Here is a 16,721-nt window from a genome sequence, read left to right on the forward strand (position 1 = left end):
CTCACTCGCCCTCCACTGCCCTCTCTCCACCTCACCCCCAGGAATACCTTTGGCTACGGCTTCCCCTTCGCTCCCACCTTTTGTTCATATGTGTGTTGTACCGTCCACCAAACAGTGATGACTCCATCTACATCTCGCTGTCTGATAATATGGACCAACTTCTATCTACCCATCCCAACTCTCTCTTCCTCATATGTGGTGATTTCAATTGTCACCATGCCAGTTGGCTGGGTGTGGGTACCTCTCTCACCAGCCATGGCTCTTCAGCAAAGGACTTCTGCGACTCACTGGGACTGACACAATCTGTCAATTTCCCGACCCGGATCTCAGTCAACGGAGCATCTTCTCTTCTGGATTTGGTTATGACTAACTTCCCTGAAAATGTCTGCTGCTCTTCTTCTGCTCCAATCGGCTCATCTGATCATGTGCTTGTCAAAGTGGACATCTCTCTGACCATTCTCAGAGAGCCTCCTCAGCGGCGACGAGTCTGGCATTTCACTCAGGCCAACTGGCACGGTCTTCAAGCAGCCATCAATCATCTGGACTGGTCTCCCATCTCTACCGCCTCTGACATCAACTCATCCTGGGAATTCTTTCAAAGTAAATTGCTCTCTCATGCACAGATTGATCCCATCTCGTCTTCAGTTGTCATACCCTTTCTCCCGTCCATGGTACACGGAATCTTGTGGTGAGGCTGTTGCCCTGAAACAACTTGCTTTCGTCTCTTGGAAAGCAAATCCAACGGAAGGAAATCTCATTTCCTTTCACAAAGCCCGAAACAAGTGTATGTCCACCCTCAGGAGAGCCAGGAAACAATATCTCACCGTTCTCAAGACCGAACTCTCTTATCTGTCTGCCTCTTCCAAATCCTGGTGGCGTCTGGTCAAATCTGTTTCTGGTGTTTGTTCCCCCTCCATCCCCTCCCTCACCTCAAACGGCTTAACAGCTGACTCCGCACGTGAAAAAGCTGAATGCCTCAACTCTGTGTTTGCCTCTAAATCTTGTTTCCCAAACCCATCCCTCTCTGTACCCACCGTACCCAGTCGTACCCAGCTGCTCCTGGGCTCTGTGTCCTTTCCTCCTGACAAGGTGGAAAAGTTTCTGTCAACCCTCGACTCTGATTCTGCAACTGGTCCTGACGGCATCAGCCCACGAGTCCTAAAATCATGTTCTTCCGCTCTTTCACTCCTTCTTTCTGTTCTCTTCACCCTCTCTTTTGCTCAAGGTCATCTGCCATCTGCTTGGAAATCAGCCAACATCACCGCTTTGCACAAAAAAGGTGCAAAAACAGATCCTAGCAACTACAGACCAATCAGCCTTCTCCCAATTATCAGCAAAGTCGTGGAATCCATCATTGCTTCAGATATGAAATCTTTCCTCTTCTCCAATGGCTTGATCTCTGATCATCAATTTGGTTTCAGACCTGGTCACTCTACTCTGGACATGCTGCTTCTGCTTTCTCAACAATGGATGGAGGTCCTCAACGCCAAACAGGAAATTAGAGCTGTCTCCCTTGACATTTCACGTGCCTTCGATACGGTCTGGCACCCCGCTCTGCTCACCAAACTCTCCTCCTTTGGTATCCATGGAAATCTCCACGCATGGCTGGCAGACTTCCTCTCTGGTCGTAGTCAACGTGTGGCCCTGAATGGGTTTCTCTCCATCATCTCCTCTTCCTGTTCAGGCTGGAGTTCCCCAAGGTAGTGTTCTGGGCCCTGTGCTTTTTCTGGTCTTCATCAATGATCTCTCTGACTCTCTTGAAAATCCTCTCTATCTCTTTGCTGACGACTCTACTCTCTGTCGCTCCATTCCTCATCCCTCAGATTGGCAGTCTGCAGCCTCCTCACTCTCTGCAGACCTGGACAAAATCACAGACTGGGCAAACAAATGGAACATGCCTTTCAATCCTGATAAATCTCACACTCTTACGATGTCTCTCCGAAAAGACCGACTGGAAAACCCTCCCATCCACTTTCTGAATAATCCTCTCCAAGAAGTTCTGTCACTCAAGCTTTTGGGTCTCACTATTTGCCATGATCTTTCCTGGGAAAACCACATTTCAAATCTGGCCTCCAAAGCCAGTCGCCGACTGGGCATCCTCCGTCGTGCGAAGTCCTTCCTTGGCACACCTGAGCTCCTCACCACATACAAGGCTTTCATCCGCAGCTCTATGGAATACTGCTCTCCCCTCTGGTCTGGTGCTCCTGCCTCACACCTAGCTCGTCTTCACGCTGTTGAAACCAAAGCGTTCAGAATCATTGGAATCTCCCGCGATGAAGCTAACTCCAAGGGCCTTTCACTCACTCACCGCAGGCAGGTTGGTGGTCTTTCCGTCTTCTACCGACTCCTCTCTGGCCTTGCCCCTGCAGCTCTCTCTGGGCTCTGTCCCCCAAATATTCCTACAGGTCGCACAAGATCTGCCTGCAACCCTCTTATGGTTAAACTGACAAAATCAAGACTTTCTGCTCACCTTCACTCCTTCATTCCTCTTTTCTCCCGCCTCTGGAACAAACTCCCTCACTCTCTTCCATCCCACTCCACCCTCCAGGTCTTTAAAACAGCTGTTCACCACCATCTCTTATCCTCCCCCATCCAAAACCTTGATCTTTTCTACCCCCGCTAATTTCGGTCCCCTTGTGTTTTATACCTCTCCCCCCGCCCTCCCCCCCTTCCCACGCCTCCTGCCCCCAAGCCCTCTCCCTCCCACACTTCTCCCTGCTGTCAAATGTTGTGGTTGTGTGCTTCTCCTTCTCTCCCCATCTTGTCTTCCGCTCCCTCTTTTTGTATATTTTGTTTGTCTGGTTGATTTGTTTGTGAAATAAATGTTAGCTCTTTCACGAGCCTCGATTCAGTATACAAAAATAAATAAATAAATGCATAACTTAAAACAAGTAAATAAGGCCATTACATATCCTTGGTGGTTTGGGGTGGGGGGGAGGGAGGGACGGTGAGGAGAGGGGGCGGTCACAAACCCAACTAAAACGGCACTCATGAGGGAGCATACTTCCACCTGGTTGGCCACATTACTCAATGCGGAAGAATGGCTTTAAGAATTCTACTAGCCGGATCCGGATCTTCACCAAAATCGAATCGATTCTTCCTTGTCAGACACCCAACCGGTTCACTAAGCTTCTTCCAAATCCGTCCACAACCTTTTGAGATATCCTGCTATGTATCGTTTTTGGCCCTATCTCCCTTTGGTGAAGAACCACTTAAAAATTCTAGTAGCTGGATCCGAATCCGGATCTTCACAGAAATCTAATCATTTCGTCCATGTCACATACGCGACATCTCTGCCAAATTTCGTCCGAATCCGTCCACAACTTTTTGAGATATGTTGTTCACAAACGGACAGACAGACAAAAGGACAGACAGACAGACAGATGAAAAATCGGTCAGAGACCGAGGACTTGCCGGAATGTATTTTTTTATTGGCCATTTTGGACAAATATGGTGGCCGAACCACGTGACCAATGACGTCATCATTATTTGTTTTCTAAACTAATTTATTCCTTGATGATGTTCAATAAATTTCATCTTGATCGGATGAAGTTTTGTACTTGTCGAATTATGACGTCATAACGGAGGCACCTATGACATCATCATTAACATATTTTATTCCCCATGGAGAGTTCTTTACAATGAGCCATGTCTCAATTTTTTCTGTTCAGCACTTTCGGAGATATCGAGGTGCAAAGTTTTTCCAAGATGGCGGCCGAACCACGTGACCGATGACGTCATCATTCACATATTTTATTCCCCATGGAGAGTTCTTTACAATGAGCCATGTCTCAATTTTTTCTATTCAGTACTTTCAGAGATATGGAGGTGCAACGTTTTGCCGTTTTTCCAAGATGGCGGCCGACCACGTGACTGATGACGTCATCATTAACGCATTTTATTCCCCATGGAGAGTTCTTCACAATGAGCCTTGTCTCAATTGTTTCTGTTCAGTACTTTCGGAGATATAGCGGTGCAAATTATTTCGGTTTTTCCAAGATGGCCGCCGAAACACGTGACCGATGACGTCATAAATTGGGCACAGTCTATTCCAGGGCAAGACGAATATGTGTGCAAAGTTTGGCGATTCTCCGTGCAACGGTGTAGACGCAGTGCTGCAAACAGACAGACAGACAGACAGACAGACAGACAAACGAACAGATCACATACTTGCTGGAAAAATTTTTCCGGCAAGTAACAAACAGACAAACAGACAAACGAACAGATCAACATACTTGCCGGAAAAATTTTTCCGGCAAGTAACAAACAAACGAACAGATCAACATACTTGCCGGAATCTTTTCCGGCAAGTAACAAACGAACAGATCAACATACTTGCCGGAATTTTTTTCCATCAAGTAACAAACAGACAGACAAACCAACCGATCAACATACTTGCCGGAATCTTTTCCGGCAAATAACAAACAAACGGACAGACAGACAGTTTGAGTTTGATTAAGGGTGAAAACATAACCTCCATCCACCTTTGGTGGCAGAGGTAACCAGTCCACCAAATTTCATCCCAATCTGTCCATAACTTTTTGAGATATCATGCTCACCGACAGACAGGGATGGAAACATTACCTCCATCCACATTGAGTGGCGGTAGTAATAAAAATCCATCCACCTACCTTCTTTTGAAATGCCCTTGTTGAGAAACATGCTAAACATAAAATCTGATTATTTTATAAGGAATGAAGATATCAGAGAGAGCCTTGAACAAATTCTAGTGAGTTAATTGAATACATAAATCTAATGTATAATAAAATGGCTTGGACCATTTTGAAAGAATGGACGAGGAAAGACAAGTGGGTGGATTCTACTAAAGCAGGATGAAAGTATAAGGCCAGTGGGTAGACCAAGACCCAGATTGAAGCAGAGAGTGGCGAAGGATCTGATGGATACTGGAATTACGATGGAGGAAGCACAACATCGTGCCCAAGATAGTAAAGGATGGAGAGCTGTTGTTTGGGCCTTGTACTGCTTAGCAGCAGGTAGATAAGGATAAAGATGCTTACCTGACTTTTCGAGGTACCGTATCCACCAGGTTAGGGTTCACGCTCCGTGGAATGGAAGCTTTGGGATGCCTCCGTTATTTAGGATGTGTGCATAAGCAGTGCAGGACATCACCGAATAGGCTCGTTTGGTCGTTTCCTGTCCTCCATGGTGCTCTTTAATACCGATATCCTTGACAGGCAATCATCACCATACTGTGAAGCCGATCGTCTGTAAATTTTAAACAGGATTGATGTTTTCGTTGATCAGAAATTTCACAATGCTTTAGTTCACTTTTCCACCCTCTTCGTTATCTTGCTCACAGTCATCTTGATTTTCCAGCCACATGCATCTCGACGTCTTCTTCCATATGCAGCACCGCGCTGCGGGGTAGCATCACAGGCTAAAGACGCAGCCGTGCTGCCTTCTGTAGGTTATGGCAAGAATATGTCATTTTTAAAATGGTGCCTAGACAGCTCGCCTACTCTTGACGAAGGACACAATGGGGTATTTAACATCCACCAACTAATGCCAGTTTAGGGACGGCACATACCTGTGAAACCTGGATGAATGAATGAATGATCGTTTTTAAGGCCATTTTCCCCGCTAGAGCAGGGATTAGCCTTGCGGGCCCCATGACAATCATGGTTCCCTGTTTGAGGCAATGTTTTTATGGCCGGATTCCCTTCCTGACACCAACCCTTAGTCGCCTCTTACGATGTGCAGGGATACGGTGTACCAATTCTAAATCGGGGTACACACCGGGATCATTCATCCCAGCAAGCTGGTTCTCAATTTTCCGACCTCAGAAGGATGACAGGCTGAGTCCACCCCCCTGGCGTTAATTCAGCGATCGACCAGGATTCGAACTCAGGATCCTAAGATCCCAAGCCTGCACCCTAACCGCTAAACCAACACCAGGCTACCTGGATGACAGTGTATATATGGGCCGAGCTAAGCACATGCATTAAAGCAGGAAACGCATGATTAAGGGTATTGGATACCAACACTATAAACACAAATTGACTCAAATTTTCTACATTCGTTAATATTCCTTACATAACACACAAGTCGAGGACAAATTTGAAGCGCATGTGTTATTCTGACAAGCTGCAGGTTGGGAAAGTTTTATCCTGTTTGCCTCGGTAATGAGATCTCTCAAAATGTTCGTAAGCAGATGCACCTGCACTCTGTTATCCCCCAGCACCCACCCGCCCCACTCCTGCTTTAATAAACAGTGGGGATGGATGATTCGCCTCTCCAAGTTTCGACAGGATAGAAAATGTCAGCACAACGGACATTTATTGTTGCCCTCCGAGACATTGTCGATTTGTACAATTACAATGCCACTGAGGGATAAAGCTGCAGATTATTTTTGTACATCAACATGCAGCACAGCATTTATTAATGGAATATGTCGCACTGTTCCCGTTATTTGTCTTTCAGTCGCATCCTCGAGCCATACACGAGGAGTCGGGTTGGACGAAGCAAGCAAGATGATCTTTCGCAAGAACATACAGTAATAATTTCTGCTTTTAATTTGATGTCTGCATTTGTGATCTGGCGTCGGAACTGTCCATTTGTTGCGGTTGTCAAGGTTCTCATTAAATTGCCTGTAATTTTGGTGCGGACGGCCATGGAGAGTAATTTTTTTGTACGTTGCCTAACAGCGCATTGACAAGTAAATTGGATAATGCTTCCTGGGAGTAGTTTCCACGACAGTTGGCGGCAATGTGCTCTAATGTATGATAAATCTTTCGTGCCACACAAAGGCGAGCTCACACTGCTCTTGTGCTTGGGCCGAGCCTGCAGCAACATATTACCACCATCGTTAATATGCTACCAGCATCTTTACTTGTGCAAAAAATCGTGTGGTGCTTCTTCCTATATTGTTCCGTTTAAATGTTTCACTCAATGTGACCCACTCTCCCCCCTTCTGTCGTTTGCGAGCATCCCACGTTAGGCCGGTAGCAAAACCTTGGTAAGGGCCTAGAAATGAAATTTCGTTCCGCGGAATGGATGCTAGGTGAAATTTCACCTGATGCTAACTGTTGGTACACCAAACATCGGAGAAAAAGTTCTCCGTCCAACTCTTGCCCATTAAGGGTATGGAGGCCCTTAAAGATATAGTAGTTTATCCCTTTCGACAAAATACCTTTAAAAAGAAAACATCTTTACTGCGGAATTTATACGATTATATGAGGACCATAAACGTGCCGGCAGTCGGGGGATGTGAAAAGGCCCTTCTGATCATCCGGTGTTGAATTTCCAACCCCAGTGGCGTAGCGAGGGGGGGCATGGTGCCATGCCCCCCCCCCCCTCGGCAATCTCAGGCAATCTAACTTTCAAAATTTTCCCGGGGGTGTCCATGGGGCCACCTCCCCTCAGGGCCATGAAATTTTTCAAAAATAACAAGAAACTATTCAGGCTTAGCTGCAACTTCAGCAACGGGCGCAATATGGCCACAGATCGCATCTCAGGCAATCTAGCTTTCAAAATTTTCCCGGGGATGACCCCCTCTCGGGTAAATGAAGATTTAAAAAAAAACGTCCGGTCATTGATCCCCCCCCTCGTGTAAATCCCTCATATAATTGTATAATATGCTAAAACCATTCTGTGTACACTGCTTAATTTTGATTGGCAAAAGGGTTGATATGCGATAAGCGGATAGACTGTACGTTGGGCTTGGGCGGTTCACTGAAGATAAATTGATCCTCCTGAACACTCTTGAGGTTGGTAACTCACCCATGAAGTGAACAACCGCGGAATGAGATGGATGGTCATGGAGCGAGCATTGCTCAAGATCCTTGAGATGAATTAGGGAAAACAGTAGGCCGTGCTGATAGTCAGAGCTATTCACAGCGTGTTTATTAGTACCGTACCGTACTTACAAAAACGTTTCTCAAACAATACAGGTAAAAAACAATATAGAGTGAACAACGGAGAAACCTTAAAAACACTGTAAATCACAACCATGTATAGGCATTGGGCATCAGATTTCAACAGCTCAAATATTGAAATGCTAATGGTCGTTTTCTATGTCGCTGTCATCACTCCCGGACCCATTTTCGAATGCATTTTCCATCGTCGTATTGGTACCGTTGTCACACTCTTGGCACAAACACATGTCTGTGCATGAAAGGCCCGAATTTAGGCATGAACAGCGACCAGACGTACATTTAGTTTTCTTACAGGAACATGCCACCGCTTCCAGTACTGATTTAGGAGCGGGTGCGCGAGTCATCCACACAATCCCCAAATCCTCTCAGTCAACCACCCAGCCATGCTCTTGTGGGGAGGGGGCCTGCATCAATGGGACGAAGGAACTCCGATGTATACAGGATTGGTAGGCAGCTCTCAGTGAATGTTGATGTAGGGCATCTTTAGTCGGCGGAAGAGTCGCTTCGTTTGGCGATGAGGACAGACAGAAGAGTTTATACCTCGCTTCATGGAGGTCCGACGTTGAGAATTGACTGGTATACAAGGCCACAACAAACTTCTGTAACACCGATTCGGTTTCCTCAGACAAGAAAAACGATGAGCCCAGCTCTGTGAAAGCTGTTTGAAAATCTGCACTGTCGCACAACATGGTGAAAGGACGACGTTTTCCTTTCCCTTTGAATGAGCTGGCCGAGTCGCAGACAGTGAAAACGTGTAAACCAATCAGACCGTCACACACAGACTCGCCCAATGTAGCCCTCACGGTTCCAATATCGAGTACCCTTGTGGTGTTCTTGTGGCCGGTAGAAAACAATAACCGTGTCTGACTGTCCTTCCACAAGCTGATCGCTATGATGGCTACATTACTGTCAGGACTGTGTATCACGACACTATCGTGGCTCTGACTTGCATGTTTCGCATGAAGCAACAGTCTGGTATCAGCCTCTTCATGGTCACAGAACAGCTCTGATACGACACGGACATCAGGTGACTGAGTCGCCTGCGCGGACACACTGAGCTCATGACATTCCTGACCGTGGGTGGTGAAAAGAGAGTAGTCCTGATTACAATGAGGCAGGGGGTGAGATTGCCAGGTCTCAAACAAGAATTTGAACAAGGCCTCTTTGTTTCTGCCATCCCCAATTAATTTTTTCCACTGTGATGGTACCTTCTGAGAACTGCCATAGAGGTGGACGAAATTTGTCCCGGTCTCGCTGTACCGACGGGAGCGCTCGGCGTTTTTGATGGAGATTTTCGGGTACCGATCACAAATGAAGTCGGCCCGAGTGGACTTGAATCTCCTCATCAGCTGGACGATGACACCGACCACAAGGTTTGCTAAATCACCAAAAGTATCAGGAATGCGGCCAAGGCCGTGTATCAAACCCATGGCGTCGATCATGAGGGCTGATCCACTTGAACAGGAAACGGCCAGTCCCTCAACCTTCTTCTCAATGCTATCCAGTAGCGCAGACTTCGCGGTTTTAGCTAAACTCCCATGGGTGCTAGGTGAAATTTCACCTGATGCTAACTGTTGGTACACCAAACATCGGAGAAAAAGTTCTCCGTCCAACTCTTGCCCATTAAGGGTATGGAGGCCCTTAAAGATATAGTAGTTTATCCCTTTCGACAAAATACCTTTAAAAAGAAAACCTCTTTACTGCGGCATTTATACGATTATATGAGGACCATAAACGTGCCGCCAGCAGTCGGGGGATGTGAAAAGGCCCTTCTGATCATCCGGTGTTGAATTTCCAACCCCAGTGGCATAAGGAAATGGGACTAAGTGAATAGGACAAAACACCTCTCATGTCAAGCTGACGGGTTTGAGCGATGATGAGAAACCTCGCCAGCAGTTTGTAATCCGACCGCAAGGCCGTGAGACCTTTGCTCCCACCTTTAGGAGGCCTCCTCAAGTCAGCAAACGTCTTCAGCTTTTGGGTTTTGATTGGTGAGTAGAAGTCCTTAGTGTTCTCGATTACACGAGAAGACACGAATTCCTGCAGGAGGGACTCACCCACATCATGAGCTAAGAGAAGATCATGTTTCACCTCATCTGTAGCAACACAACCAGAACTTATGCTGACAAGGTTCGGATTCGGATCAAATGGGTTGACCATAGATTTGACAGTACGAATCACATCATCAATGCGACAGTTATCTCTTTCAGTGCGACACTTGTCAAGATCCTTTCGTACACGACAGTCAACAGAGACACCGGCCACGGTTTGACACTTGGCGCTAATAGCGGCTCGTTCGTTCCACTGATAGTAATGCCACACTATCATCGAGATGAAGGGCCGCTGCTCTGGCTCCTGGTATGGGAATCGGTGCCGGGGGGGACTGGTAGTGGTAGTGTCGAAGATGATGATGATGGTTGTGGTGAATTGCGACTGGGGCATTCGAAAAGTTTCTTTGCCACATGAGAGCATTCACCATCGAGACTCACCCATTTTTTTGCACAGTCAGTGAATGTGGACCATCTCTTTTCTGTAAAAGGCTGCACCACCTCACCATGGACGCTTTTTAGGTACAAAATACACACTAAACGGGCCTGATCGCTTTCAACACGGTCAGTCATGGGCGCAGCCATGACAGTTGATCACAGAAGTCACATGATCATATTCTGTTATGTGATTGGCTGACACCTGTCTACATATGCGAAAGGCGGTACAACGGCACCCGAGATAGGCAAGTGGGCAAGACAATATAGTGCACACAATTTCATCTCGTAACATATGTTTGGGCCAATATATTTTGGAGAACTTTTGATATGTTCAACACCATTAGATTCAACAACTTTTCGCATGGTAAAATATTAGCACCTCGGACACGAAACGAAATGTCATTTCCCACAGAGTTGCTACCGGCCTACGTATTGCGAACGAAAAAGGGACGGATGGGCTGGAGCATGCAAATTTGAGTGAGGAGAATATTAGAGTCTGATGGGGAGGAGTATATAAAGATGTCCATGTGTTTTATACCTCTCCCACCCCCCTCCCCCCTTCCCACGCCAACTCTCCGCCAAGCCCTCTCCCTCCCACAGATCTCCTGATGTCCCTGCTCTCAAATGTCGTACTTGTGTGCTTCCCTCTCTCTCTCCCCATATTATCTCCCGCTCCCTTTATTATATGTTTTACGTGTCCGTTTGTTTTTTTTGTGATTAATGTTAGCTCTTACATGAGCCTCGATCTTGTATACACAAAAAAAAGAAAACAAGTAAAGATACATTCAAAGTACACCGCCCCCATGCCAAATAATTAAATATCCTACAGCGCGGCATTGCTGGGGCGCCTCCGGCGCCCGGCAATACCGCAGTGCAGCTCATAGAGACTGTTGGGAGGGAGAGGTGTACAATAATTGATTGATTAATTGAATGAATGAATGAATGAAAATGAATGAATGTTTAGTTATGATATTAGCCAATTGATTCAGAAAATATTTCATGATTATCTTTAATTGATTTTAATTATGCAATTAATCAATCGAATGATTATGCAATTAATCATTCAATTGATTAATTGCATAATTAAAATCAATCAAAGATAATCATGAAATATTTTCTTAATCAATTGGCTAATATCATAACTAAACCACTAGTGCTTCATCCGAAGATGATTATTTTAGAAATTTAATTTAAAAAGTCATTCATAAAAAATTAAATAATTAATTTATTAATCGATGAATAATTAATCGATTAAATGATTAATCAATAAATCAAAAATATTCTTTATAGCCACATCACTTGGTCACTGTCTGTCCAAATATTAGCTTCCGAGCTCAAAAGGTGCCTGAGATATTGGCCAAATGAGAAAGAAAATAAATAAATGATTAATAATGAAAATAAATAAATAATAATCATTAAAAAATTAAATTATTAATCAGTTCGGTCATAGAACACATAAACCACCACCATTTCATCAGAATCTGTAACTGGGATTTTTTTTTTTTAAAGTAATTAATCGAATAATTAAATAATTAATCGATTCATTGATTAATTGATTAATCAATAAATCAAAAATATCCTTGATAGCCACATCACTTGGTCACTCATGTCCAAATATTAGCTTCTGAGCTCAAAAGGTGCCTGAGATATTGGCCAAATGAGAAAGAAAATAAATAAATGATTAATAATGAAAATAAATAAATAATAATCATAAAAGAATTAAATTATTAATCAATTCGGTCAGAGAACACATAAACCACCACCATTTCATCAGAATCTGCAACTAAAAAAATTAAAAAAAATAATTGTCATTAATCAAATAATTAAATAATTAATCGATTAATTGATTTATTAATAATTGATTAATCAATAAATCAAAAATATCCTTGATAGCCACATCACTTGGTCACTCATGTCCAAATATTAGCTTCCGAGCTCAAAAGGTGCCTGAGATATTGGCCAAATGAGAAAGAAGATAAATAAATGATTAATAATGAAAATACATAAATAATAATCATTAAAAAAATTAAATTATTAATCAATTCGGTCACAGAACACAGAAACCACCACCATTTCATCAGAATCTGTAACTGAAATTTTTTTTTTTAAAGTAATTAATCGAATAATTAAATAATTAATCGATTAATTGATTGATCAATAAATCAAAAATATCCTTGATAGCCACATCACTTGGTCACTCATGTCCAAATATTAGCTTCCGAACTCAAAAGGTGCCTGAGATATTGGCCAAATGAGAAAGAAAATAAATAAATGATTAATAATGAAAATAAATAAATAATAATCATAAAAAATTAAATTATTAATCAATTTGGTCAGAGAACACATAAACTACCACTATTTCATCAGAATCTGTAACTTAAAATAAATAAAAAATTTGGTCATTAATCGAATAATTAAATAATTAATCGATTAATTGATTAATTAATAAATCAAAAATATCCTTTGCAGCCAAATCACCTGGTCATTGGCATGTCCAAATATCAGCTTCCTAACTCAAAAGGTGCCTGAGTTAATGGTCAGAAGAGAAAGGAAATTTGATTAATTAAATAAGTACTTAATTAATCGCTAATAATTAAATAACTCCTCAATTTATTGATTATTCAAAAAACAAAAAATAGCGTTTTTGAGAAAGGACTTGCTCACTACTGTGCCGAAATTTCAGCTTCCTAGCTCAAAGGATGGCTGAGATATCATCCGGACAAACAAACAAGAAAGCAAGAAAACAAACAACCAGAGTGAAAACTGAGTACTCTCTTTCAGCGTGCGTCACTGCCGAGCCCCCTTCGGTGCCCGGCAATGACGATTTGCAATGCCTGGAGGTGGCATAGGAAAGGAGCGGTGTACAACAAGTACACATACATTCAAAGTACACCGCCCCCATGCCAAATAATTAAATATCCTACAGCGCGGCATTGCCGGGGTGCCTCAGGCGCCCGGCAATACCGCAGTGCAGCTCATAGAGGCTGCATTGGGAGGGAGCGGTGTATGCGAATTGATTGATTAATTGCATGATCAAAATCAATAAAAGATTATCAGAAAATGTTTTATTAATCAATTGGCTAATAGCTTAACGAAACCACTAGTGCTTCATCCGAAGATGTATCTTTTAGAAATTTAATTAAATAAGTCATTTATAAAAAATTAAATAATTACTTGATTAATCAATAAATAATTAATCAATTAATCAATAAATAATTAATCGATTAAATGATTAATCAGTAAATCAAAAATATTCTTGATAGCCGCATCACTTGGTCACTGTCAGGTCCAAATATTAGCTTCCCAGCTCAAAAGGTGCCTAAGATATTGGCCAAATGAGAAAGAAAATAAATAAATGATTAATAATGAAAATAAATAAATAATATTCATTAAATAATTAAATAATTATTAATCAATTCGGTCACAGAACACATAAACCACCACCATTTCATCAGAATCTGTAACAAAACAAACAAAAAAAATTGTCATTAATCAAATAATTAAATAATTAATCGATTAATTGATTAATTGATTTATTAATAAATCAAAAATAACTTTTGCAGCCAAATCACCTGGTCATTCCAAATATCAGCTTCCTAACTCAAAAGGTGCCTGAGTTAATGGTTAGAAGAGAAAGGAAATTTGATTAATTAAATAAGTACTTAATTAATCGCTAATAATTAAATAACTCCTCAATTAATTGATTAATCAAAAAACAAAAATACCGTTTTTGACAAAGGACTTGCTCACTATTGTGCCGAAATTTCAGCTTCCTAGCTCAAAGGATGGCTGAGATATCGTCCGGACAAACAAACAAACAAACAAACAAGAAAGCAAGAAAACAAAACGAGAGTGAAAACTGAGTACTCTCTTTCAGCGTGCGTCACTGCCGAGCCCCCTTCGGTGCCCGGCAATGACGATTTGCAATGCCTAGAGACGGCATAGGAAAGCTGCGGTGTACAACAAACAACCAGAGTGAAAACTGAATACTCCCTTTCAGCGTGCGTCACTGCCGAGCCCCCTTCGGTGCACGGCAATGACGATTTGCAATGCCTGGAGATGGCATAGGAAAGGAGCGGTGTACAACAACCAGAGTGAAAACTGAGTACTCCCTTTCACCGTTCGTCACTGCTGAGCCCCCTTCGGTGCCTGGCAATGACGTTTTGCAGTGCCTGGAGATGGCATAGGAAAGGAGCGGTGTTCAAAAAAAAAAAAGGGAAAGGATGACTAGATGAGACAGGATTGTAGATCGGGGTGTGGTAAGAAAGGATTGTATGAGATTAAAACATTGTTGGGTCTTCCCATTTGCTTATTGCAGTCACTTGATATTGCCTCCTGTTTCGGATGGTACTTTATAGTGGGCACATGAGCCCTAGATAGTCTTGGATTAAGACCACTTTGTGGTTGAAATTCTGGACGTGAACCTTCCCTACAGAGGTGTTGTTGTTGTTGTTGTATAGCCACAGACAGTTCTCTCGAACAAGCCCACAATATGGAGACAGCCAATTGATCTCGCAGGAGCGATCCAGAGATCCCCCACATCCAAGATGGTGTACCCCCACCTAAACGAAGTCGGGCCCACGACAGAGTTGAAGAGAGAGAGAGACTAGGGAAAGGGCCGGTCCATGGGGACCGATTGCCACTCTGACCGTGACCGTGCTGCCCTGGCGAATCCGGGCAGCAGGGAAGAATGGGGAAGATTTGGCCCCCAACGTGCTATGGGTGGTACAACCACCATGAAAAGGCTTCCCGATAGTTGTACCCTACAGAGTAGTTATACTGTACAGTAGTTGATAACACCTTAATTTTAAAATATCGTATGAGATATATTGGAAGGAGAGGTCGGGGTACCATTTTATTTATTTATTTTTTACCTTCGCCACTGAAGGTGGTTCTGTGGCCAGCATTAGTTGGTGGACATTAAAGATCCCACGGTGCCTTCACAAAGAGTAGGTGAGGTATCGCCGGCACCCTGAACAAATTCCAAATTCCTGTCCTAATGACTTCTGGTAAGACAACAGCAAACCACCCTCGCCACGAAACTTGGGTAGAACCAACGTTCTTTAACAGAGTATGGTACATCAGAATCACAGAATATGTCGGTGCCCCCTCTTCTTATTTTCTTTGCATCATGCTTGCAAAACAAATTTTTTGTACTGGCAAGTTGGATTGCAGAGATTTCTTTCCCACTAAATAGTTTTTCCCTGCTGATATTCCACGTCGTATTTTATCTACCTTTTTATAAAAGATTTGTTGAGGCCAGCGATACTGCTGGGAAAATGACAGCCATTTAAATGTACCTGTATGTTACAGTTCTGGTGTCATTAAACCTAATCTTGTGAGCTAATGGAAAATGGCTTTTTATTTTATTTTTAGGACATTGCACACTGGAGGTATATCCCAAATGTCCTTCCCCACAACCATGCTGACGGCATGCCAAGTGGAAGAGATGTCTGCCATGGCCACAGCTGAAGGTTTCACTGCACAACTGTTGGATAAGGTGAGTTTTCAATTCCTCTGACTATCTATTAGCATGCAGCACTGCATAATGATTGTGCCGAGGAACCGCAAAGATCTTTAGCTGGTGTCGGGTTCTCTGCCACCCCATGGGGCTTTAAAAAAATTGTCTGGGTCAAAGAGAACGATAACGAGGTCGCTTCAGTACAGTCTGGCCTGGTGATGGAAGGTTTTCTGTTTGGGAAAGGAAGGATAACAAGAATGTGCAGGAAAACTCATTGGGTTTGCCATTTCCTGGAAACGTTGGAAATTTAGAGCTTTCCACGGAAACGTAATTTTTCTTCTGCAGTCAGTCGTTACCAGGGGAACGCAATACCACGAGATGGCTGTGGGCAAAAGAGAGACAGAGACTGATACAGGTGCTCAGTAAGCAGTTGGTGAAACAGCCCGTTGCCTGGTGGTGGTGGTGGGAGTGTGGTCTTGTTATGCTGAACAGGGCCCAGGTTGCCATGAACAGTCGAGTAAGAGTGCAAATCCTGTCCCACTGGGCTGAGGATGGGAAAGTTGGCATTTGTCATAAGTTGACAAACGTACATGTACCCTACCCTTTTGTCTAACCTGAGAAAGATGGTGGTATTGAGTTTCAGTGAATGGAGGAGGTGGGGAGAGGTGAGGAGGGTGATTAATACAGACTGACTGATTAAATGTACTCCATGAATTATATGGATTTGGAATGGTGGGAAATTTGTAGGGTGAGGTTGAGGGAGAAAAACCTTGCAACTCGATTGAGGATTTTTCAGCAACCGTCCTCATTATTAGCGATAATTGGCTCATCTGTCCAACATCCGGCACCCATGGTCACACGTCCGCCCCTCATGGACGT

General features: G+C 43.4%; 1 protein-coding gene across 1 annotated transcript in view; it reads left to right on the plus strand.

The window, feature by feature from the left end:
* LOC137429450 (inactive peptidyl-prolyl cis-trans isomerase FKBP6-like) overlaps positions 1-16,721 on the plus strand; it is a 103,319-nt gene that overhangs the window by 86,453 nt on the left and 145 nt on the right. Inside the window, exons 10-11 of the mRNA XM_078781071.1 lie at positions 6,442-6,514; positions 15,758-15,881. Coding sequence (XP_078637197.1) covers positions 6,442-6,514; positions 15,758-15,881 — 197 coding nt within the window. The remainder of the gene's footprint in view (positions 1-6,441; positions 6,515-15,757; positions 15,882-16,721) is intronic.

This window comes from Myxine glutinosa, chromosome 6 (assembly GCF_964187855.1).
Source record: "Myxine glutinosa chromosome 6, kmMyxGlut1.1, whole genome shotgun sequence".
Lineage (NCBI taxonomy): Eukaryota > Metazoa > Chordata > Myxini > Myxiniformes > Myxinidae > Myxine > Myxine glutinosa.